Raw genomic sequence first — 26,195 nt, 5'->3', positions numbered from 1 at the left:
GTAAGACCTACAAACAGAAACAGTCAGTCTTGAGGGCTAGGAGTGTGCCGCTAACAATGCTAATGCAGGCATGGTTTCAAGATCCAGAATAAAGCTCTGTTTCTTTTGCCACAAACCTGGCCACCTGATTGCTCACTGTTCAAAAGCCAACTCAAAGCAAAATCGATCTGCTTTCAAAAGAGTGAACTGTGGTTCACAAACGGACAAAGTTGCCAATCCTAGGCGACAACTGGAGCATAATTGCTCGGTGGTGTCATTTGGTCACTGTCAGAGATCGACTAATTGTAATCCGCCACCTGTTGACCGTCTTTCGGGTCCAGATGACCTACAGTGTGACACATTGTGTACGACACAAACATTCAAACCTGCACCTCTGGCTAACCAGCATACCTGTCACCATGACCTAGCGAAGAAGCGTCTGAAAAGTGTTTCGGAAAGGCCTTCTAGCTATTCGCTGGGTTCTCCATATGTGATGGCTCAAAAAACACCTGGCTGTCACTTTGGACACTATTTTGAGGGACTTGAGCCAACCCCATTCAGTGTTTTCGACCCATCAAAAAGGTCTTGGCAGTTTTGGCAGGCTATGCCTAACCAACTAGGCCCAGTCAGCAATCGCCTCTCTGAGGTTATATAAGCTGAGGATGGGCTGGATGTGGGAGGGTGGCTTTCTCTGGTGTCTCCGCTTTGAGTGCTAGGTGTGTGATTGTCCTGCCTACGGTGTGGAGTGGTAGGAGCAGTGGGAGAGGCTTCTGGTGGTTTTCCTCTGTGCTGGTCAGTGTGTGATACTGGTCTAGGTGTGGAAAAGGCCTGCTGTGTGTGACCAGCCCCACTGTGCATGGCTCTTTGTGAGTAGCTCTTAACTGAGCAGTGGTTTTCCTTAAGTGACGGCGGCCTCCATTATTTGGTTTGGCCTGCCTGGTTACTTCTAGTAGCAGCGTTGCTGTCTTTTTCTGTTGAACCTTATAGTTGTTTTCTTTCTTGAAGTGGTCACCATCTCTTTGGCTGATTTATCATTAAAGCAGTGTTGCTGTCGCTTTCTGTTGTTATTGTTTATATGATTATTGGGTTAATTGATTATAATAAAGATTTATTTTGTGTTAAACACCTCTGCCTAGCGTCCTTTTCATTTCAACCCGGATCAAACTGTTACTGTCCCCCACCCTCTTCACCTAGCTTTCATGTGGGGACGTAACAGTCATCCTCTGGTATGTGAAAGGAACGTACAGTGTGTAGGTAGGGCCTGGAGGCATGGTCAGGATGAGGAGACTGGTCCTGGGTACTTGAGCCTAGTGCTGAAGGTTGGGGAGCTGAAGACGACTGAGGGGCTGAGGACTGGAGAGAGAGAGAGATCACCAAGCAAAGTCTGAACCTCTCGTCTGAGCTGATTATTATCTTCCTGCTGATAATACCACGTGCCATGCTGGGGAGTCTGGTCAGCTGGAGGGGCTGAGGTGTCAGGATGTGCCCATGGTCAACTGGGGAATAGTTGTGCGACACATGTGTCTGTGGTAGTGATCTCCTCGGCAACTGCACCAAGAAGTCATGAGGCTGCTCTGGAGCAGTAAGTTACCATACTGATATTCCTCAGTAAAAAGTGACCCACCTTCATAGTAGCAAGTCATTTTAATTCTTAAGTTACCGGGATAAGATTAAATTCTTCTTCTAAGTACAAGCCCCAGAAAGGGTAACAAGAGACAATTGAACCAAATCTAGACAAGTTATGGGGCCCAGAAGTAAAATTACTGGACAATATAGGTAATTGTCCACCAAAATAAAATACAACTAAAACTGAACTTGACAGAGGGGACTGGCACTTAAGGATGAGATAAAGGGAAACATTGTGGGGACTAAGTGAATGTCATAAACACAGACTAGAACTAAAGTACAACAGGAACTAAAGACTCAAAATGTGAAGGACTGAATGATCAAAACCTAACAAAACTGAGGGCAAATAAACCATTAAGCAAATAAACAATAACACTAAACTCCAAAGTACAAGAAAAACACAAAAAATAAAAACTCCATAACATCTAAACTAGGAAATACTCATGGAAACTAACAGGAATCAAAATGTAGCCTAACAACAACAGAGAGATAAATTGGAATTCTAACCCTAAACTGAATACATTTTTTTAAATGTAATTTAATTTAATTTAATTATGAAATCCAAACAAAACCTGCAGGCCATAACACAAGGTGTGAATTATGGTGTCAAGTATGGCAGGTGGTGACTAAACACACTGGCACACACAGACTCAGGGTTTTTCAGTGAAGCCTTAAGACATTAAAGTAGGATTCCATGTGTGTACACTTATGTAGGTCTGCAAGTTTTTAGACATTTTTTTTACTTTGCCTCTCTTAGCTTTGATTCTAGAAGTTTAACATTAAGTATTCATGTAACAGGTTAGAAATGACAGACATAGTCCCCCATTTTCAGAGATTCAAAGGTAACTGCAAAAACTAGCATGATTCTAAGTATAAGGACTTTTGTTTTTATAAATAGAAGAGCATTTTATTTGAGTCATTGCCAATGTGAAGTCCAGAACACAGGGATATCACCCTATGCTGGCTCTGCCAGGCCTTTACAGCACCAGCATTCAGTCGCTGTCTTCAGTTTTTTTGGAGTTGCAGAAAAACATGTCCTCTTAGGTTGAGAGACAGTCACTAACAGTCATAACCATTTATGAAAACAAAGAGGCAACTATTTCTTTAATAGAACATTAGCAAGAATGTTACTTTTCAAAGTAAATCTAATTAAATTCAACAAATGATTTCAACACTCAAAGCCAAAATGCTTGTTTAAAGTTTGTAATTTTAGATGTGTTATACTAAAAATGCCAGGAAACAATCTAATATAGAAATGGTCAACATTTCCACTGCAAGGAAAAGTCATGTACAATAACCATTCCCCAAACTAAACAAAAACAACCTCAATCAGTCCAAAAGTTCAACCAGTCCGTAGGCCCAATTGCAATCCCTGCGATGGCCACATAACAGCCAACCACAGTCCAGGCGGTGGCGACAAAGCTATTCTGGTGACCGAACCGATGGACGGCAACAGTGGCAGAACAGTTCAGGCAGCCAACCACGGGCCTGGTGGAGGCAACATGGCAGCTCTGGTGGGCGGCCAGGGGTCTGATGACAGCCTCGAAGTAGCTCTGATGGCTGACCATGGATCCAGTGGCATCGAAACTGTTCAGGTAGGCAGCCGTGGACCTGGCGGAGGTGACGTTGCAATTCCGGCGGCCGACCACATAACAGCTCCAATGAGCAATGCCAAAGCACAGTAGGTGGTTTATGACGTGCAAGCTGTGCTGGACGTGGACGTGCAGGCCGTGCTGGACGTGCAGGCCAGTCAGGGCGCTGACCTCCAACTCCGATTGAGCGGGTCCCTCCGGCGCGCTGACCTCCTGCTCGGGCAGAGCGGGTCCCTCCAGCAGCGCCGCAGCTACAGATGGTCGAGCCGATGGTGATGATGTTGATACGGCAGCTGCAGGCAGTGGAGATGATGTTAGTGTAGCAGCCACTGGTGGTAGATTGGGCGGTGATACAGCAGCAATAGGCAGGTGAAGTGATGGTGGTGTGGTTACTGCAAACTGCTTAGCTACAGGCCGGGCGGCTGACTGAGCTACAGTAGGCTGTGCTAACAGCTGAACTGATGACGGAACAGAAGACTGCACTAGAGACTGAGCTCGTGGCAACACAGGAAACTGAGGTTCTGACTGTAGTGACATTTGTGGGTGAAGTTGAGCAGGTGGTTGAGTGGCTGACTGAGCTACGGGCCGGGCGGCTGACTAAGCTGCGGGCCGGGCGGCTGACTGAGCTAATTGCTGAGTTTCATGCTGAGCTGGCGGCTCTGAGTGTTCTGGCCACAACTCAGAGTTCCCTAAATAAGAGTGCCCTAATTCAGCATGTGCAATTTCAAAGTCCACTAAAAAAGCTACACTGTCCACAGTCCGCTGAATCAGCTTACTTGATCTCCCTGCCAAGGACGAAGGTGGAAGTGTGGGAAGTTCTGGTTGCAAACTCTCCAGAGGTCCAGGGGCAGTTCCAGAACCATGTTCAGCCTCAGAATCAACCCCGGCTGAGTTACTAACTTTAAAGCAGTCTGGTTAACAGCCACACGAACAGTCTGAAAATCCACAGCATTGTTATTAATGGGCTCTAGTTTAAACACTCCAGGCTCAGAATGAGCACAAGAAAAATAGTTTCCAGCACTCCCTGAACAACACTCCTCCCCAGAATGAATAGTCACTGTTTCAACAGGTAATGACAAAATGTCTCGGTTACTCACAACAGCTTCACAATTAGTAACTACAGGGCCAATTCGTTTGGCTCTCGGCGAAGGCAGTCGCACTTTTCTCCTCTCCTCCTCCTCCTTCCCCTTATCTTCCCTGCTTAGCCTCTTGTGTCCTTGTCTTGTCTCGTGTGTATTACTTTTCCCTGGAAAACTCTCTCACAGTCTGTTCTCTAAACCTAAAAGAATTATGGATTTGATCAACTGGTCTCTGAATGCTATTGACACCCTTTTCTCAACGAGAAGTCTGGGCTCGGGAGAGCTCGAGTGCCCTGGAGGGACTTTCCCTGACAGATACACGATGGATGGGTGGCATAAATGGAGGATCGTGTGCCTGGCGGGACTGTCCATCAAGGACGCTGAAGATATCTACCTATTCAGAAGCATGATAACAGGGTTCTTGCTGATCGGAGCTGGCTTGGCCCTGGTTTATCGGAGAATTAAGAAAGCGGAACCGGCTGTTCAAACCCCCCCAAGGCTGTCCGCTGGGATTGAAACGATGGGACGAGGCGCGACTTCTAAGAACGGGCTCATTGAAAGCAGCATAGTTAAGACCTTGGAGACGCTTACAACTGCCGTGAAGACTCAGAATAACACCTCCAAGCGTATACTGGGTTACATCAAGGAGAGGCCTGCTCAAAATGACACCTTTGAGCGAAAGTTGGATTACATCGCAGAACAGCTCACTGCAGTTGTGAGTTCTCAGAATCGGCTATCTGAGCAAAAGAATGACAACACCACGGAACGGAAGTTTGATACCATCATGGGGAAGCTCGCGGTTCTCCAACGGGAGTTTGAGAGACCAGTGTCGGAGTGTTAAAGAACAGCTTTGAAATTCTCCTGAGCTGCTCGCATAAAAGAAAAATCAACAACATCAACATCATAATGCGGATACTTCCTCGGCGCCAGCTGTGGGCTGAAGGCTGGAGCCGAACAAAAACTCCCTGATAACGACTGTGTGTTGACTGTTCTTCCCACTCTGTGCAAGGCCACCTGGGTTGGCTGGTAGACTGTTTACTTAACCTGATAGAGCGAAGGACACTGTCTCAGCTGAACTATGGACACGCACATACATACACTTACACTGATAAGCACTCACACATCCCCCCTCCCCTTCCAATGCCTTCGATGCTTGTTACCTCCTGGCAACCGTCTGGGCCCGCGCTGGAGAGTCGGCGCAGTGGAAGGATGGCTGCTGTGTTGCCTGGGATTACTCCTCACCCCCTACCAAACCCTGTTGCTGGTCACGTGCTCTATAATGTTGTACTGTGGACATTTATGTGCTTTCTGTGCAGAGGAGTTTTTTGTTTTTTGTTCTCATGCTGTCCTCCTATAGCCCAGCATGAGTAGAGATCTCTTTTTTTCCTCTTGTACTTTCCCATTGTAGTGTACATTTTAGTGTTTTTTTCTGTAATGCAACCGTTCTCTGACTTGTATCCCCATGTGATGTCTGTGTAGTGTGTGTAAGGTCGGGGGCGGGTTCATTCCACTGCAGGGCAACCTGCCACTGCATGTGGCGAATAAAATTTGAACTTGAAATTGAACTGACAGTGAGCTGACAGTCACTGAACTAATAGTCTCCAGGCCCACTGACCCAGAGAAACCCATGATGGACAGGTTAGCCAAAATCTCTCTCTCACCACTTTGAGCAGGCTTAGCATTGCTAGTGAGCGGGGAAGAAACATCCTTCATTTTCTTGTTCATAGCAAATGGAGTTACAACTATGGTGGAGTCTGAGTTACTCACTGCGGCGCCTTGCACTGCTGGTCCAGAATCAGCTGATTCTTCTGAAGCCACAGGAGTGAGGTGAGATTTGGTTTGATGATGGCATGGGCACCGTCTCCTCCGAGAAGGTGGGGCCGCGTGTATGGAAACTGTCCCCTCCTGATTATCTGTATTTTTATCCTCTGTGACAGAGTCCAGTCTACTCACTGTGGTGACTAGCACTGCCGGTCATTTGTTTGCTGACTCAACAAACGTTCAAGGAGGGAGAGGAGATGGGGTAGGTTGGCAATGGCAAGGGAGCCTTCTTCCCTTCAGTGGAGGGTCCAACAAGTGAGCAGCAAGCAATGGTAGGGAAACTGTCCACCTATGAAGAAAAAAAACAGGCAGCAAGGGCTCCCAGGGAGGCAGCTGCATCCTCCTTGCCCGTACTGCCCAAACCAAACAGCTCAAAGCTGGAGCTTGCCCTCAGCATGGTTACAATTTGAATTAGTTTTTTAATGTCCAAAAAGCTCACAGAAAAGGTAGTGGATGACAGAAAAGTATCAAAAAAACACTACCAGTATGTGACTCTGATGCTGATTTGCAGCCTGGGTTACGCTCTAGCAGTAACTCCAGAGCTGGGCGAGCAACTTCTCCTCTGAGGCGACATTTGAGTCCGCTGGGCCCATTATAGCGGAATTATTATGTCATGGTCAGCGATGGCAGACCGTGGAGTTGAGGAAAGTTGGACCCAAACGCTCTTATAGTGAAGGACAGTGGATTTATTTATAGTGAGTGGAAAAAACAACTATGTACAAATACAGCACTGTGGCTCCCGTGGCGATTCCTCTGTGAATCCCACACAGTGCACGTGTCCATAAACAGTGAGAATGTGACAACTCCAAAACCCGATTCCGCTCCGTGATTTCCCCTCATGACGACGCTTCTTGCTCCCGACTCCTGGTGACACAAAACACATACAGCTTAGCAGGAAACCCACAGTAGCGATGTCGTTCACATAAAAACTCATCAACTGAGGTACTTTACAGGTTTGCCATAGTATAATTCCACACTGACTGGAGCTCTGCCACCTTCTGAAATAGGACTCTCTTGATGAGGCCATCAGCTGCAGCTGGTGAAGGCTAACAAGCGGCAGGTGTGGCAGCCTCCAGTGTGAGAACACTTCTGGGTTGCAGTCCTCTCAGCGACCCAAAATATCCCGGAGCTCGTATGACCACACACAGGAAGAAAGAGGAAAAAAGCAGCGAAAACCACCAAAAACACAACATACGGAAAAATAAACATATACAAAAGATACATGAGCCCTGGGTCCTTAGACCCAGGCCATGACAGGTTTATTATTTTTATTGTTTTTGGAAAATGATGATTGTTATTATGACAGTGAGTCATCTTACACTTGTCTTACGCCATCCAATAGACAAATCACCTACACAGCTATGTGGCTGTCTGAGCTGAGAGCAAAGCACATGCTTTTGGAGATTTGGTTGTAAAGTGTACTGATTAAAAAAAAACATCTTTAAAAATTCCAGACGGTTTCCTTAATTTTTTATACACGTTGCTATTTTCATCTCGAGAGCTTTTGCTCCACTTCCTACACCAAAACTGGAAGAAGTGTTCACTTTGTGATATACTGCCTGAAAATATGTGTATTCAAAGGAAAATCTTAGATATCACATTTTGTGAACTAGAGGTTCATAAATTCTTTAGCTTATCTCTGCAGCAGAGGCGGAGGCAGACATTTGATACACCCAGGGCTTAGCCCTAAAGGGTAGTATGCATGTGGGATGGGGGCGGGGGGTTATAGGCTCTGTTTTGAGTTTTGTTCAAAAAAGCAGGACTTCATATAGGTTTTAAATTAAGCAGCAAGAACAAAGTCGGGGCTAAACCCCAATTCAACCAGACCCAGAACTGATTCGGAATTAAAACAGGACTACAACAGTTCAAAATCAGGACTACTTCGGACTTAACCAAGACAGAACCAGAATCAGAACTAGATGATAGTAGCACTAAAACCTGCACTACACTTATTTTTTAATTCTACCGAAGTCCACTATTTAGATTCAGAAAGGTTCATATAATTATTTAGCCTTGCTGTGTAAACAAGCCTGCATAACTTAATAAATGTAGAATTTGAAAAATAACAAACCTAAAAAGAAACATTAGGTACGAGATACATGAGTACCTATGATACGGTGATACTTTTGGTAAACAACCATTTGACTAACATGTGTGTCTCACCTGCTTATGTTCATCTCTGTTCTGTCCTCATTCTCCTCTCTCTCTCTCTGCTCCTCTCTCTCCCTCTTTGTGCTGACAATCAAGCCAAACACCAACATCATCAAATATACAGTTGAAACCAGATATTTACAGACTCTTCAGATAAAAACACTTTTTTAATTGTAACATCAAATCAGACTAAATGTTAATTTTTTTAGATTGATAAATATAAAAACATATTTGTTAACTTTAAGAGTAAAGAGAGAAACTATCTGTATTTCTTAATTGCAAATGGCACCAAATTGTATTCAAACTGAGCCACACTTATGGAGCTCCACAATTCTTTTCCAGGTGTTTTGGTTGATATCTCTGGATTTTCCCATGTCAAAGAAACAGGCTCTGTGTTTTGCCTTATATCCACATCCACAGCTGTGCCACCAATTTACTCACATGGACTCTACTAACCTATCAGAAGCTTCTTCAGCTCAGAATGGAATCGTCTGGAGTTTTCTTATTAATTAACAATAAACTTAGTGTATATGTACTCCTACATTTGATGAAAGAGATAAAAAATAGAAAGCTCTGTCTCTCTTTATTCTGACATTTAACTAATTCAAAAGATATTTCAATATTTATTTATCCAAAACAAAACAAGTTTACTCTAAACTGATGTTGTGCAGTAAAAAAATGTTCTTGTGTTTTCCATAAAGTGTATGTAAATATCTGGTTTCAACTGTCAATATACTGCTGTGTGTTGAAATTTTTGTTTTGCATAGGAATATACTGAACAACATACAAAGTACAATATATAAAATAACATCTACCTGAGTTTTTTCTTTGAAAGAAGCTCCTTATGTCCATTCTTGTATATCAGTGCATTACTGAAACCGATTTATTTAGCCGTGGAGGGTAACAACTGAAAATATGAAATAAACACACATGTAAGCTAAGACTCTCTAAAAAAACAGCAGTGTTGTTGTTCGGCTTTTCATTTCGCCATTTGTTGATTCACTTGAAGAGCAAGTAACTTAACATGGGTCAAATGATCAGTTTGATATCAATCTTTTGTGATACACCGTCATATTTACATTATTGGTACAGTACGAATGATTTGCTTTGGTACCTGCTCAAACTTCAGCTCTCCTCTGTCTGCCTGGCTGCGCTTCTCCAACAGCGCACGCGCAGGCAGCAGCTGCCCCGCCCCCTCGCTCAGTCGCTTAGTGTCTGAGCTCGGATCATACCAATATTAGGGGGGATTTACGCACAGTCGTAAATTCCCACAGTGTGCACTATGTGCTTCGAATATTGTGTGTAGTTTTTGTTTTATACAGTTGTCAGCCAGGCATCTAACTATGAAAAAATTACACTCCAAAAGACCCCGGGCTTCTGAAAAAACAACCCGGGCTTAAGCCCAGTAAGCCACCCCCCCGCTCCGCCACTGCTCTGCAGCCTCTCTTTGCTCTTTATTTTCTAGGATGTCAGTAGGCTCACAGTCCTAAATGCACTCATTTAAATTCTTGTCTCCAACATGATTTAAATAGAAATGGTGAACTGACTTTAAACCCCCCTTTAGAAATGCACTCCTTTCTTTTATTGCGATGACTTCTGACCATGTTCATGTCTTTACTGTGAAAACTATGACAGCAGCACGTAGTAATGTATCTCTTTTCAAGCTTAATTCGGATTGTATATGGTGACATTTCTGTCATCATTATGATAAGTGAGTTCACTAAAAGACACAATTGTTTTGAAAAATTAACTGCCATGTTTCAAGCATTTGACACATCTACATTCATTGTTATGCTGTCATGTATCCAAATTAATCTCACAAAGAGTAATCAGGAGGCCTAAAAGTGGTTCCTTTATTACAAAGAAGGTATACAGTAGGGGAAATAATTCCCCTGGTGAATTTGTAATTTTGCCCAATTGAAAAGAAATTAATAGTCTCTAGTTTTTACAGTAGTTTCCTTTTAATATATAGAGAGAACATTAAAAAAAATTATATAAGCGTCATAAACTGATCTTTGGGGGTTTCATAATCAAACTAAATGCATTTCTTTGTGTCTTTACATCTCTTAGCTGTCATATGGCTCCAGCTCTCCTGCTCTGTCCAACCGACAGCGCTTCCCCACTTTCTTCCGTACTCATCCATCTGCTACACTGCACAACCCCACTCGGGTACAGCTCTTCCAGAAGTGGAAATGGACCAAGATTGCCACTATCCAGCAAACAACAGAAGTATTTACCTCAGTGAGTCATATATTACAATAATTCTGTGAACTCATGTACAATGAGGGGTGTGGTGAAGACACTACACTGGCCCCACCTTTAAATAGGAGCTCGCTAGTCAAAGTTTAGCTAAATGTATATTTAAGGATTTTGTTAGCACACAAGCAAAATTGTGAACTAGATGCATAGTCTTATAATATGCTCCACTCAAACTGTGTACTAACACATCCAATTACTGCAAGGGCAGAAAACTTAACATGAAAAGCTTTCTCTCATTTTATAAAATAAATTACTCTGAATTCACTGAAGGATAAGACTATAATAATGTGAAATATTTTGCCATTTAAAACAAGAATAATGATCTTAAGCTTTTATTTTACTTTAAAAATACAACATGTTTTTTTGCGACAGCTCACTTTGACACTAAAATATTTCACTCGAAACTAAATTTTATGGTTGCACCATGTATTTTTCAATACTGTCCTGTGAAGTGGAAAGGACTTGTCCCCCAGGCTGCTTTCTAACATGTGTGTCACGGTACTGGGTCCGTGACCCAGTGTTTTATGTTTATTGATTAATCTGTATTTTTGGATTTAGTGTTATTCATGTTTTTGGTTCTCCTTATTGTTCTCCATGTGTGTATCCTTAAATTCTAGTCTTTAGGTTTCTGCTACTATGTGTTACACGTTTCATGTCTAGTCACACCTGTCTCTATGTTTGTGCATCTCCCAGTCAGTCATGTCTCCATGTCTCATGTGTCTCATTCCCTCATTTCCTGTCTCACGCCACACATCTGCCAGCGAAGACGTGACAATGTGATTGTGAAAGAGTTCTTTTTAACTCAAACCATGATCTGATCTACACAAGTAGTTTTGGGCCACAACATTTAGTAAATTGTGAGTGAAAACAAAGTACAGAGACCTTCCATGGTGTTTATTAAAACCTGAGGAAAATTCTGCTGCTCATGTCATCACCCTGCTGGCTAATGATGACTTTGTGGTTTTTATAAGCACTACAGTTTATGGCTATTTATGCTCATAAAAACAAATTTAAAATAAAAATCAATAGATAAAATGTTATTTGAGACAAGACAAATATGGACAAGAGAAGATGAGTGTACTTGTTGATTTCTCCAACATTATATGTATCACTTCGTGATATGTATAAGATTTTGTTCTCATTTCCATCACCATTTGCCATCTTTTATCCTCAACATATGGTTTTATGTCTCTCCTGATTCATTTTTCTCCAGGCTTCTATCTGTGCTGTTTTATCTGATTGTTAGTAACATCACCTCCACCACTCACCATCATTTTTCAGAATGACCAGTTCATCTTCCCCCTCACTACTTTGCACTTATTTCAGTTGCTGTTAACTGTTCTTTGCATTTCTTCCTGCTGCCTACTATTCCATTATCGTTCTCTTTCCTTTTTTAGTTGCTGTTTCTGTTGCTCAGTCCTCTTCTGTGTGCTTATTATTGTGCTTGTCTCTTTTTGTGTGTCACAGACTCTGGATGATCTGGAGGAGAGGGTGAAGGAGGCAGGGATTGAAATCAGTGTTCGTCAGAGCTTCCTAACCGACCCAGCTGTGGCTGTCAAAAACCTCAAGGTGCGAGTTCCCCAATCATTCTTACACATACCAGCCAGCTGGACACTGATCAGTCAGGCCTTGTCTGGCCAGTTAACTGCCAGAGTGTTTGGATACTTGGCAAAAATAGGACAGAAATTTCAGAGGTAGCCTGCTGCTCAGAATGTCGAGTTAGTAACAGATGGAAGTTCTTCCCAATGGACGAAACTCTGGTGTAAAAAGTGTGATCATAATTGTATTGTAGTGTCCTTGGGATGTTTTCACACCTATTGTTTGTTTTTTCTGGTTGAAATCACTGGATGAGTTTGTAAGTGTGTAGATTTGGCCTGTACATAATGAGTAGATACAGTAAGAAGGTGCTATGTTCTGGACTACAGGAGAAGCCAAAGAATTTACATTTATTTCATGGTAAATGGACTGATTCTTATATAGCACTTTTCTACCTCTCCCGGAGGACTCAGAGAGCAACTTTGGGTTAGTATCTTGCCCAAGGATATTTGGCATGCAGATTGGGGGAAGCCAGGGATCGAACCTTCCAATCAGCAGATGACCTGCTCTACCTCCTGAGCTACAGCCACCCATTGGGGTGGCCTGTACAAACCTTTGCACGTCTATAGTATGTTCCTACATTGACAATACAGAGCACACGTGGCTACGGGACATTTTTTAGCCCAAACTTGTAACATACACATGGTTCAGATCAGGGTCAGATCTCATTCACACCATAAATAAAGTGCCCTGGAGTTTGTTTGGAACTCTACTGAGACCACCTCCTCCAAAGGGTCTCAATACGGTTGTTTTGATCCACACACCAATGAACTTCACTGAGGGAGCCTGACCAGAGTTTGATTTAACACAGCATTTGTGAAAATACCCTTACGATGCAATTAATGATGGTCAAAATTTGTCCAGCTCCTTGGAAAGCAATACAGTGACAATGTTTCAGTGTTGACAATGTTGATGAGTAACTGCAAATTTTGTAGTCAAAAACTCAAAATACTACTGTAACAAATGGCACATGGCATTGCAAGGTAAGTGAATGTTTATTTGCATTGATTTAGTTTGTGCAGCTTTCCAGCTGCCTTCTTCGGCTTAACACAGCACACAGCTCTGCCGTCATCTGTTCATGACCTCAAGCTGAAGCGCACTTGGGTCCTGCAGCAGGATAATGATCCAAAAAACATCAGCAAGTCTACCTCTGAATGGCTTAAGAAAAAACAAAGTAATGACTTTGTAGTGGCCTACCCAATGTCCTGACCACTGTCCGACCGAGATGCTGTGGCATGACCTTAAAAAGGCAGTGCATGCTTGAAAAACCCTCCAATGTGGCCGAATTACAACAATTCTGCAAAATGAATCGGCCAAAATTCCTCCATAGCGCTATAAAAGATTGCCAGTTACTGCAAATTTTCACACCATTGTGTTCTCGCATCCAAATGACTTCAGTAAGATAATGCTAACCTGCATACTACAGCTATTAAAACAGCACAGCTTCATAGTAGAAGAATCGTAGTTCTGAACTTACCTACCTACAGTTCAGGCTCCAAAACATTTGGAGCATAATATAACGATAGAACAAAGAAGCAGAGCAGCTAGAATGCTCTATCACAAGAATGGCATAACGTTCTCTGTCAAAAGTTCAGCAGTTGCTCTGTTCAGCTCCCACACACATATGGACTGTTATCAAAAGATGAAGGGTTACTACAAAGTTTTATTTATGACCGTGTACCATAAAAAGGTACATTTTTGTCACTATGAATATTTGATATGTTTAGTTTTATATTGTGAATTGTGTATTTACATTTTACTCCAGAATTGGGTTTGTACAACTACAGTCAAACCAGACCTTTGGTGCACTGTATTAAGTGGTGATTGTCTGGTGACCACTGGAAATAATGTTTATTCAGATAATTTTTTAAAATTACTGCCAAATGAAGTGACCAGGGTTGTTTCAAGATGGATGCCAAGTGTTAAGCCTCATTTCTAGGAGGAAATGAAGCTCGTGTGAAACATAAAAAATGTCGAATTCTCTTCTTTTTTTAAAAATAAAATCCTGTTCTTTGATAGTTGACCGAGCTGTTTAGAATGTCAGAAGAAAATCTACAGTGATAAACATAAACACTCTCTTTTTGGACATTTCTTACTCGGAGCAACAGAGCTGAGGAATTACTCTCTCTGAGCAGCAGATTCTATGTCTTATCTGGTTAAGTTATCAGATATGTATTGTCAGACCAAAGATGGTCATTTTTGTCTCTGCACAGTCATCAGGATCCCAGACCTGGAGAGCTTTGCTGGCGACAAAGCTTGAGAAAGCTGCAAAAAAAAAAAAAGTTCTGACATGTGTTGGCTGACTTGCTTTCTTCCTGCCACACACATACCTTACAATGACCCAGCCCAGCATGCCACCCTAGTTGTAGTAACACAAACATGGTAACGGGATAAATGTCTTGCAGTGGAGAGAACGTCTATTATTGTCTGATGCAGGATGAGGGTTGGCTTCTTTGTACCCAGCCCGGCATGGCTTTTAAAGTGTGTGTTCTGTCTCTTCTCTCTGTGACTGTGCTGTCTTCATTTTATTTTCACTTTCAAGCGTCAAGATGCCAGAATTATTGTCGGCCTGTTCTATGAGACAGAGGCAAGGAAGGTCTTCTGTGAGGTAATGTTCTAACCAGATTCATGTGTATACTTTAAAATATTACATAACAGAAACATTTTAGGGAGGACTTTTTGGCCCAGCTTAAAATAATATGATAATAGTGGGATAATAAGGTGGAAATAAGCTGGTAATGTTATAGAGATAGCAAGTTATCACTTGTCAGTGATCAGCCAAATGATATTCAAGTAATTATCTTGGATCAAATTTCTGTAACTGGGTAATAATAAACTAACACTTGATGTGGGAACAAACATGCCTTTCAGACAAAACCAATTAGTATTAGTATAACCTGGTAATATAGGTGCTGGACTCTGTCTCAGTCTGGAGTTGCCCCTGGTGAGAGGCGGCGGGCTGGGGGTGGGTATTGTAATATCCCCTCGGCTTGCTGCCGGTACGTTGGGGTTTTTCCCAGTGGACGAGAGAGTTTGTTCCTTGCGCCTTACGGTCGGGGAACGGGCCCTGACTGTCATCTGCGCTTATACGCCGAGTGGCAGTTCGGAGTACACAGCCCTCTTACAGTCCATGGGGGTGCTGGAAGGTGCTCCACCTGGAGACTCTGTTGTCCTGCTGGGAGACTTCAATGCTCACGTGGGTAACGACAGCGAGACCTGGAGGGGTGTGATTGGGAGGATCGGCCTCCCTGATCTGAACTCGAGCGGTGCTTTGTTATTGGACTTCTGTGCAAATCACAGTTTGGCCATAACGAACACCTTGTTCGAACATAAGAGTGTCCATAAGTGCACGTGGCACCAGGACGCTCTAGGCCGTAGGTCGATGATCGATTTTTTAATCGTATCAGACCTGATACGATTGCAGACCTGCGATCATATGTTCTGGACACTCGGGTAAAGAGAGGGGCTGAGCTGTCAACTGATCACCACCTAGTGGTGAGTTGGATCAGGTGGCGGGGGAGGACGCTGGACAGACCTGGTGCACCTAAACGCATAGTGAGGGTGTGCTGGGAACATCTAGCAAAGGCCCCAGTCCGCGAGATCTTAAACAGCATTCCGAGGGAGACTGGGGACATTGAGTCCGAATGGACCATGTTCAGCATCTCCATTGCCGAAGCTGCTGCATTGAGCTGCAGCCACAAGGTGGTTGGTGCCTGCCGTGGTGGTAATCCCCGAACCAAATGGTGGACACCAGAGGTGAAGGGAGCCACCAGGCTGAAGAAGGAGTCCTATCGGGCTTGGTTAGCCTGTGGGACTCCGGAGCCAGCCGACAGGTATCGACAGGCCAAGCGGAATGCGGCTCGGGCAGTGGCTGAAGCAAAAACTCGGGTGTGGGAGGAGTTCGGCGAGGCCATGGAAAAAGACTTTCGGACTGCCTCGAAGAGATTCTGGCAAACCGTCAGGCGTCTCAGGAGGGGAAAGCGGTGCTCTACCTGCACTGTGTATAGTGCTGGTGGAGCGCTGCTGACGTCGACTGAGAAAATTGTCAGGCGGTGGAAGGAATACATCGAGGACCTCTTTAATCCCACTGACACGTCTTCCGAGGAGGAAGCAGAGTCTGGGGATGAGGGGAATGAGCCGCCAATTTCCGGGGGCGAGGTCACTGAGGCAGTTAAACAACTCCTTGGTGGCAGAGCCTCTGATGTTGATGAGGTCCACCCCGAGTTCCTGAAGGCTCTGGTTGATTTAGGGCTGTCCTGGTTGACACGCCTCTGCAATGTTGCGTGGAGATCAGGGGCAGTACCCGTGGACTGGCAGACCGGGGTGGTGGTCCCCATCTTTAAGAAGGGGGACCGGAGGGTGTGTTCCAACTACAGATCAAACTCCTCAGCCTCCCTGGGAAAGTCTATGCCAGGGTGCTGGAAAGGAGAGTTCGTCCGCTAGTCGAACCTCGGATACAGGAGGAACAATGCGGTTTTCGTCCTGGTTGCGGAACACTGGACCAGCTCTTTATCCTCTCGAGGATACTTGAGGGTGCATGGGAGTTTGCCCAACCAGTCTACATGTGTTTTGTGGACTTGGAGAAGGCATTCGACCGTGTCCCTCGGGGTGTCCTGTGGGAGGCGTTGCGGGAGTATGGGGTGTCTGGCCCATTGCTACGGGCCATTCGATCCCTATACAACCGTTGCAAGAGCTTGGTTCGCATTTCCGGCAATAAGTCGGACTCGTTCCCAGTGGGTGATGGGCTCCGCCAGGGCTGCCCTTTGTCTCTGGTTCTGTTCATAATTTTTATGGACAGGATTTCTAGGCGCAGCCAAGTGGCGGAGGGCTTTCACTTTGGTGGCCTCAGAATCTCATCTCTGATTTTTGCGGATGATGTGGTTCTGTTGGCTTCATGTGAGGGCCTCCAGTTCGCACTGGAACGGTTCGCAGCCGAGTGTGAAGCAGCGGGAATGAGGATCAGCACCTCCAAATCTGAGGCCATGGTTCTCAGCCGGAAAAGGGTGGAGTGCCTACTCCGGGTTGGGGATGAGTTCCTGCCCCAAGTGGAGGAGTTCAAGTATCTCGGGGTCTTGTTCGTGAGTGATGGGAGAAGGGAGCCGGAGATCAACAGACGGATTGGGGCTGCAGCTGCAGTAATGCGGACGCTGCACCGGTCCGTCGTGGTGAAGAGGGAGCTGAGTGTAAAAGCGAAGCTCTCAATTTACCGGTCGATCTACATCCCTACCCTCACCTATGGCCACGAACTGTGGGTAGTGACCGAAAGAACGAGATCGCGGACACAAGCTGCAGAAATGAGCTTCCTCCGAAGGGTGGCTGGCCTCTCCCTTAGAGATAGGATAGGGTGAGAAGTTCGGCCATCCGGGAGGGGCTCAGAGTAGAGCCACTGCTGCTCCACATCAAAAGGAGCCAGCTGAGGTGGTTTGGGCATCTGACAAGGATGCCCCCTGGGCGCCTCTTGGGTGAGGTGTTCCAGGCATGTCCCACCGGGAGGAGGCCCAGGGGCAGACCCAGGACACGCTGGAGAGATTATATCTCTCGGCTGGCCTGGGACTCTTTGCTTAGGCTGTTGCCCCCGTGACCCGGCCTCGGATAAAGCGGATGAAGATGGATGGATGGATGGTAATATAGTATTTTTGAAATAATGTATGTAATGTAAGTAATGTATTGGTAATATGTTTGCATTGAAAATTTTAACATAATGACTTGATAGTAACCTCATAATAATATTTAATAAAAATTGAAATTTTACCATCTTATAATGCTGGAATGAATCCTACCTATTCCTACCTACATTAATCCTTCTGTGTAATAACATTGAAGGCTGTAAAATGCAAAAAAAAAAACAACCCCAAAAACACAACAATAAATAAATAATAAATATAATTCTCCAAATTATCAAATTATCATACATGATGGAACATTGATTCTACATAGCAATGAGAGCTAGAATTATCATACACATTCAATAAATATGCAATTCTGCTATTTTACTCTCTAAGTTACCACCACCAAGTGCTAGCAGTTTATTACAAAATGTACATATCATACATATCATATCCTGGATTTTACTATTCCATGTTCCAAATAGATTTTGTTACAATTTTTAACAGGCCTCGGAAGATATTGCAATAAGTTCTGTATATAAAGAGGCCTGAGAGAAAAAAAAAGTAGACTTCATACTACTTAGAGCTTCTTTGTTTATATTCACAAGAACAATTTAATATTTTTGAACACTACAAGGCCACTTAAATGTCAGTTTACGTTAATGTCTCAAACCTAACCAGTGTCAGACAGAGCCTTCACAGGCTGTAACAGCAACACACTTTATGTCTCAAATGTACTGTTTCACAAGACTTGATGGGTATAAAATGTTTTGTTTTTTTAATATATTGAATATCACTATTGTTGTTGATCTTAAACCCTCAAAAGTAACACTCACAGGTGAAAAGTTATAGTACAGGGTGGGCCATTTATATGGATACACCGTAATAACATGGGAATGGTTGGTGATATTAAAGTCCTGTTTGTGGCACATTAGTATATGTGAGGGGGCAAACTCCTGAAGACGGGTGGTGACCATGGTGGCCATTTAGAAGTCGGCCATCTTGGATACAACTTTTGTTTTTTCAATAGGAAGAGGGTCATGTGACACACCAAACCTATTGGTAATGTCACAAGAAAAACAATGGTGTGCTTGATTTCAACGTAACTTTATTCTTTCATGAGTTATTTACAAGTTTCTCTTTGTTCACAGCCATTGACATGTCGAAGAGGTTAACACGTGAGGAGCAGATCGAAATTGCATTGATATCTGGTGAACGCAGTAACCGGGTCATTGCAGAAGATTTCAATGCAAGACACCCTACGAGACCACCCATCTCCCATGCTACAGTTAGCAAACTGCTTGCTAAGTTTCGTGAAACTGGTTCATTGTTGGATTTGCCACAATGTGGGTGCAAGAAAACTGTCACTAATAAAGAAACATCAGTGGCTGTCCTAGATTCATTCAGCAAGAGCCCACAGCGTAGCACTCGGAGCTGGCATGTTCCCTGAGTTTTTCCAGCAAGATGGTGCACCACCACATTATGGGTTCATTTAGGAAGTCCGAGCATTCCTAGATGAACAGTTTCCTGGAAAGTGGATTGGTCGTCGTGGGCCAGTTGAATGGCCCCCAAGGTCTCCCGATCTGTCCCCCTTACACTTTTATCTTTGGGGTCATCTGAAGGCAATTGTCTATGGTGTGAAGAGACGAGATGTGCAGCACCTGAAGCTACGGATACTGGATGCCTGTGCTGGCATTTCTCCTGCGGTGTTGCTATCAGTGTGTGAAGAGTGGGAGAAGAGGGTTGCATTGACAATCCAACACAATGGGGAGCACATTAAACACATTTTATAAGTGGTCAGAAACTTGTAAATAACTCATGAAAGAGTTACGTTGAAATCAAGCACACCATTGTTTTTCTTGTGACATTACCAATAGGTTTGATGTGTCACATGGCCCTCTTCCTATTGAAAAAACAAAAGTTGTATCCAAGATGGCCGACTTCTAAATGGCCACCATGGTCACCACCCATCTTGAGGAGTTTGCCCCCTCACATATACTAATGTGCCACAAACAGGACTTTAATATCACCAACCATTCCCATGTTATTACGGTGTATCCATATAAATGGCCCACCCTAGATCAAGACAATTTTTTTATGCCACAGATCCACACCCAAGGAGCAGATCATTGTTGATGTATTATTTATATGGTTGTATTAGGTTCAGAAGAAGAATGCCATAATGTTGAATGTGTAACAAGGGAACATAAACTGTAGGATGCTAAAGTTAAGCAGGTTGGGTCAGGAGCTCTGCAAGATCCTTCTCACTTCTCTTTTCCTTAAATAAAATTGGTGTTGAATTGAATTTCAACTTCACACATTCTTCCATCATCTTTTTGCAGGTTTACAAGGAGAAGTTATATGGGAAAAAGTATGTTTGGTTCCTCATTGGCTGGTATGCAGACAACTGGTTTAAGATCAAAGACCCATCCATCAACTGTACTGTGGAGCAGATGACAGAGGCTGTGGAGGGTCATGTAACTACTGAAATTGTCATGCTTAACCCAGAAACAGTACGAGGAGCTTCTAACCTGGTAAGACATGCATTATCTTATGACACAACTTTATCAGTGATGCTCAAAAAAATTGTTGCAAAAAAAATCGAACCTTTTAAAATGCTAAAAAGAAAACCCTAAATGAAAGTATTTCAAAGCACACCCCACTTTTCAGTTATTTGTTTGTAAAAAATGTTTAGAATCATGTATGATTTTCGTTCCACTTCTCACGTGTATACCACTTTGTGTTGGTCTTTCACGTGGAATTCCAATAAAATTGATTCATGTTTGTGGCTGTAATGTGACAAAATGTGGGAAAGTTCAAGGGGGCCGAATACTTTTGCAAGCCACTGTAAAAATGATAAACATCAAATAAACTTTGAAAATCAATATAGCAAAAGCCGTAATGGTTCACTTGGGAAAATAAGTATTTTCTGCAGTTTTTCTTGGCCTTCACTGCAAGACAAGACAGGTAAAAAAAGAAAAAAGAAAGCATGCAGTAAAGCAAAGGCAAGGCAGAAGGATGTTAGATGCATAAAAGTGTAGAGGATGGACGTTTCGCAATCCGGTCAGTCATTTGTGTGATCCCTGAATCCATGGCTATATCATCACAAGCAATAATGACAAGAAGACTGAAATAATTTCAACAGTTAGTGTTTGTTGAATTCCCTGAGCACTTTAAAACACATAAGTAGGCCACACCTTGTGACTACTTAGAAATAATGTCACTTATGGAAAACAGACATTTTTCTATGCCTAAACTTGTTTTTGTATTAAACTTTAAGTGATTAAACAGTCACAGATTATTCTGAATCTTTTTACATGTACCATTAAAACTGTAAAGTAGACACTAACTGTCACTGTGGGTTCCCTGTTGTAAAGTCAGAGTGTTGTTTGAAACAAAAATTGTACAGCATCAAACGATTGTCTGCCAAGCCTTTTTCAAGCAGATTTAATGAAGACTCGTGGAGGTTCACTACTGAAATGACAATAACTTGCAGTGTGAACAACTTTTGTTACATATCAGTGGAAGAGCAGAACTGCAATTTTAGTACATATGCTCAGTGAAAACGTCTGAGCATGTGACCATATTGTTAAGTATTTTATACTCCCTTTCTGTTACAAGAAACATAACATTGTTTTGTTGGAATTTAACCCTATAATCCCCAATACCTTCACACAGTGCACATATTTTTAGAAACGTCATTAATTAATTAATAAGTTATTATTACTGATTATTGTTAACAAATTATTAATTATTTTTTGCCTAATAACTAAAATTCTTATAACTTAACATAGTTAAAGCTTTCATCATATACGGTGTAGCAATGATTTTTAAAATCTACAGGAAGAGGGTTTTTTTAGCCATTTTGCGTAGCCCTAGTTACTTGCAATTAGGGCTAGGCAGACATGGAAAAAAAGACAAACAGAATTAAGGTGAGGTTTGTGCACATCATGAACAATGAGCATTGTACACAAAGGAAAATGTTTTCTGTGGTATATCTGGATATAAGAATCTAACAACTTAAAATATGCCTCAAGTAAAATGCTTCAAGGTCACAATATGCTTTCTCTCTCTTTCCCTTTCTCTCTCACTGACACACACACACAAACACACATGCACACAAAAGACCATGCAAAGCAAGTGAAATGATGTAGTCACTGGGCTTCTCTTTCATATTTGTTGGGGTTTTACCTTATGATCAGTGTGTCCTGTGTCTAACTATTGCTCTGTCATGGTCTCCCGTATCCAGACCTCTCAAGAGTTTCTTGCTCAGCTCATGTCCAAACTTGGGGGTAAAAATCCAGAAGAAACAGGTGGTTTCCAAGAGGCTCCGCTGGCGTATGACGCTGTGTGGGCTCTAGCGCTGGCCCTCAACAAAACCGTTGGGCCCCTTAGGGCCAAGGGTCATCGTCTTGAAGATTTCAACTATAACAACCGAGATATCACTGCTGAGATCTACCGAGCAATGAACACCAGCTCTTTTGAAGGAGTGTCTGTAAGTGCAACACTTACTGGTGCTGGAGTGAGAGAAAAAAAGTTGCAAAGAGAAAGACACATGGGTACTGTGTGAAGGGTGTGTGTAGATATAGCATCATCAACATTTTTATGCTTCTTTCAGGGTCATGTTGTATTTGATGCTCAAGGATCTCGAATGGCCTGGACTTTAATTGAACAGCTTCAAGGTATGCTACAGCAAACATGTCTACTTTCAAATAGAACTGATTGTTTGGTCTGTCCATGTCCCAATTGCCAGTCTTGGTAGCCAGGGATTGGTCCACCAGGACCTCCACATTGTACCCGACCCCTACGGTGCCTCCTGCAGGTGGTGGGCCTGCAGGAAGATGGGTCCATGTCCCTTTTTCAGGCTGTGACCAGCCGGGCCCCATGGACTAAGGCCCGGCCACCAGACGCTCGCCCTCGGGCACCCTCCCTGGGCCTGGCTCCAGGGCAGGGATCCAGTAACCCTATCCCAGGCAGGGTGAACTGTTCCCTCGATGGTCTTGTCGTAGGGGTCTATTTCATCTAATTCAAAAAAAGACATCAGTGTCACATCTTTGTATTAAGTACACAGTGGCATTCAGGATGTGGATAATATAGTCTGACACCATCTATACCAACAGATTGAAGCAGATTTATTTAAATGAACACAAAATGTCCCCATGAAGCTTGTAACTTATTTGCTTACCTAGATTTTCAGTAGCTCATAGAGTCTTCTTGTCACAGTCAAAATGCTAGATTTGATGCCATGTAGAAAATTGTGATTTTATTTCCAAAAAGCAGACTTGATTTAACAAAGGTGAGCCTGTTTATTCAGGCTGCTGACAAATTCAATCAAACAAAAAGTCCAAAAAGCAAGGCAAACCTAAATCCACAGGAACATACTGGGACAGATCACAGACATTGTCCCACCAACTTCTTACCATTCAGCTGACTCCTCAGGATTTGCCTGACTCTCTGCAGGTGCTTACTGGTTGCAGCTCTCCTAGTGGCCTCTTCATGGTTCAAATTTGTCTGTGGGATTCTTGTAGCTGTCCTCTAAGTCTGCAATGTTGCCTTCTGGTAGTGTGATCCCCTCGGTTGTAACTACCTATATTCATATATATAAACACCCTGAGGACCAGTCAGTGAAATACATCACAGTGGGGGGAAAGAAGGTACAGGTAAATACATTATGAGATAGTCAAGTGACTGAAAATGAAACCTGACTAGAGAACCAAACACAGACACTGAGAGAAACAAAAACGAAACTTTAATACAAACTGGAATTAAGAACTTAAGACTGGAAAGTCTGAAATGCATAAGGCTGGAAATGTAAATAAACAGCAAACAGAAAAACAAACAGAAGATATTTAATAATAAGCAGTACCTGAAAGTCCAAAAGCATGACAAATTGGGTCAACAACACTGGACCATCCTCTTTTCAGGATCCAGCACTGTGAAGTTCCCAATTAAACCAGAAGGTCCACTTAAAGTCACGAGATGCAATGTTTCTCCTGTTGTATGTTAAGCTGCCTACATCCTTCAAAAGGAAAGTGAGGCAGCCCACTTCACAAAATGCCAAGCATTTAATTTGAGTTCAGTTCTGGTATAATTTTGCTGTTGTACTGAAATATTTAGAGGACAAATGTCCCTATACATATTTGGCTTGTTAGTAAGGTTGAAGACACTTCTGGATCTTCATTAATTATGTTAAGAGGCATTAGAGTGTGAGCCTCCATTCTCATTCTCTCTCTTTGTCTGTATTTCACAGGAGGAAGCTATAAAAAGATCGGATACTACGACAGCACTAAAGGCAATCTGTCCTGGTATGGGAATGACAAGTGGATAGGTGAGGAACATTCATCTTCCTATGCCCCTTTGTTTCTCTGTCTTGTACTCCACCCTGCACCCTTGTTCCCCCAAATTCCTTTTTCCTCCCTCTGTTGTTACCCTCTCCTCTTTACCATCTCACTCTCTGTGGTCAAAGATTGGTGGTCAATTTGCATACATTTTTTTAGGTTTTGTTTAGCATAGAATAGAATAGCCTTTATTGTCATTGTACAGAGTACAACGAAATTGGAGTGCCACTCCCTTGGTGCAAGATAAATAATAAATATAAATGTAAAATATAAAAAGTACAATAAAATAATCGCAAGTACTCAAACAATAGTAAGTACGATATATACAAGCATGTGGGAACAGCAACAATTTGCTAAATTTTAAAAGCTCACCAGATATCCAGTTAAGTCACACCTAGATAACAACAGTTAAGCAATGTGCCACTGCACAGCACTGCTGTGCAGTGGCAGTTAGATTCTATTTATTAATTAAGCATGAAAACAAGTTTAATGCCATGACAGCGATACATTAAACAGAAGGTGGCTGCTAGAAGTCAAGTAATCTGGGTGGATCTGTGTTCTCTAATAAGCACACGGAAGATCTGAGACTGCATCCATTTCCGTTCTGCCTGCACGAACAACAAAACGCAGATCTCACAGTGGTTAATGCACTGAAAAACTGTGGAGAATGTTGCATATATATATATATATATATATATATATAATTCTTATATATACAAAATAAATAATAAATGAATAGAGTTAACCTCCTAGGACCCTGCATCCACATATGTGGACATCACATTTTGGGTTATTTAGACCAAAATATTGACTTTTGCTCTGTAATTATTGGGGATTTTAACATTCATGTGGACAACCCTCAGGACAAAGGGACTAAAGACCTGAGTAACACTCTGGGCAACTTTGAGCTGACTCAGCATGTAACAGAGGCCACACATAATAGAGGACACACTCTTGACCTACTGATCTCCAAGAGCCTGAGCATTTCAAAGGTTACTGTGTCTGATGTGGGCCTGTCTGATCATTACTGTGTTTTCTTTGAAAGTAAAATCTCAGCCCACATAAATATATCAACAGCAGTGATCACAAAACGGTGTATAACTGAAGACAGTAGTGAGATCTTTAACCAGGTCTTCCCATTAACACCTGACCTGTCCAAAGGTTCAGTCAATGAGCTCGTCAATAGCTTTAATGCAAAAAATGTTAAATGTAATGGACACTATTGCTCCCATTAAGGTGAAGGTTATCTCTGGAAGGAAAAAGTCTCCATGGAGAAACTCCACACTAGTGAAAAACGAAAAAAGAGAGTGTAGGAAAGCTGAGCGCAGATGGAGAAAAACAAACCTCCAGGTTCATTATGACATCTATAAAGAGAAACTTCACAATTATAATTTACAACTGAGGAGTGCAAGGAGGTCCTACTTCTCTGACATCATCACTAAAAACAGCCATAATGCTCGGGTCTTATTTTCTATAGTTGACAGGCTAACAAACCCTCCTGTGCCAGTGGCAGCTGAACTTCATTCAACCATGGCCTGCAATGACTTTGCCAAATTCTTCACAGAAAAAATCCAAAAGATTAGACAAGCAGTTGGTACATCAACAGCAGATCCAGGATATGTACTGTGTCCACCGAAAAACTGTTTAAACACCATGAAACAGTTTCAACCTATTAACAGCAAAGACCTGGAGGACATCTTAGGTCAACTGAACTCCTCCTCCTGCTGTTTAGATGTCCTGCCAACAAGTTTTTTTCAAAAAGGTCTCAAAAACTTTAGAGTCAGACCTGTTACAGATCGTCAACTTTTCTTTATTATCAGGTGTGTTTCCAGAACCACTAAAAACTGCTGTAATCAAACCTATACTGAAAAAGGACAATCTTGACAAGACACAAATGAACAACTACAGGCCGATCTCAAATCTCCCAGTTTTAAGTAAGATCATTGAAAAAGCAGTTTCTCAACAGCTCAATTACTTCTTAAAACAGAATAACTGCTATGATGCCTTCCAGTCAGGTTTTAGACAGAACCACAGCACTGAAACCGCTCTGACCAAAGTGTTTAATGACATATGTCTGAATACAGACAGTGGAAAAATGTCAGTCTTAGTTTTACTGGATCTCAGTGCAGCATTTGATACAGTTGACCA

General features: G+C 42.7%; 2 protein-coding genes across 4 annotated transcripts in view; both read left to right on the top strand.

Moving 5' to 3' along the window:
- gabbr1b (gamma-aminobutyric acid (GABA) B receptor, 1b) overlaps nt 1-26,195 on the top strand; it is a 133,589-nt gene that overhangs the window by 43,488 nt on the left and 63,906 nt on the right. For all 3 annotated transcript variants that reach the window (XM_086279784.1, XM_086279783.1, XM_086279785.1), the window contains exons 3-9: nt 10,319-10,489; nt 11,975-12,076; nt 14,646-14,711; nt 20,052-20,243; nt 21,959-22,204; nt 22,328-22,391; nt 23,960-24,037. In XM_086279784.1, the coding sequence (XP_086135910.1) occupies nt 10,319-10,489; nt 11,975-12,076; nt 14,646-14,711; nt 20,052-20,243; nt 21,959-22,204; nt 22,328-22,391; nt 23,960-24,037 (919 nt within the window). The remainder of the gene's footprint in view (nt 1-10,318; nt 10,490-11,974; nt 12,077-14,645; nt 14,712-20,051; nt 20,244-21,958; nt 22,205-22,327; nt 22,392-23,959; nt 24,038-26,195) is intronic.
- LOC147304629 (uncharacterized) lies at nt 4,446-5,117 on the top strand. The gene has a single exon (XM_086281237.1). The coding sequence runs from the start codon at nt 4,488-4,490 to the stop codon at nt 5,115-5,117; it is 630 nt and encodes a 209-aa protein (XP_086137363.1). The 5' UTR covers nt 4,446-4,487.

Source organism: Aulonocara sp. 'chitande type north' Nkhata Bay, linkage group LG22 (genome assembly GCF_057382095.1).
Source record: "Aulonocara sp. 'chitande type north' Nkhata Bay isolate Kocher_YH1m ecotype deep benthic linkage group LG22, A_spYH_male_GT1.1, whole genome shotgun sequence".
NCBI classification, from domain to species: Eukaryota; Metazoa; Chordata; class Actinopteri; order Cichliformes; family Cichlidae; genus Aulonocara; species Aulonocara sp. 'chitande type north' Nkhata Bay.
Note: the sequence above shows the minus strand (reverse complement) of the source record. Positions and strands in the feature narration are given on the sequence as shown.

Coding starts and splice junctions, on each gene's coding strand:
- LOC147304629 (XM_086281237.1), top strand. CDS start 4,488: ATGGATTTGATCAACTGGTCTCTGAATGCTATTGACACCCTTTTCTCA.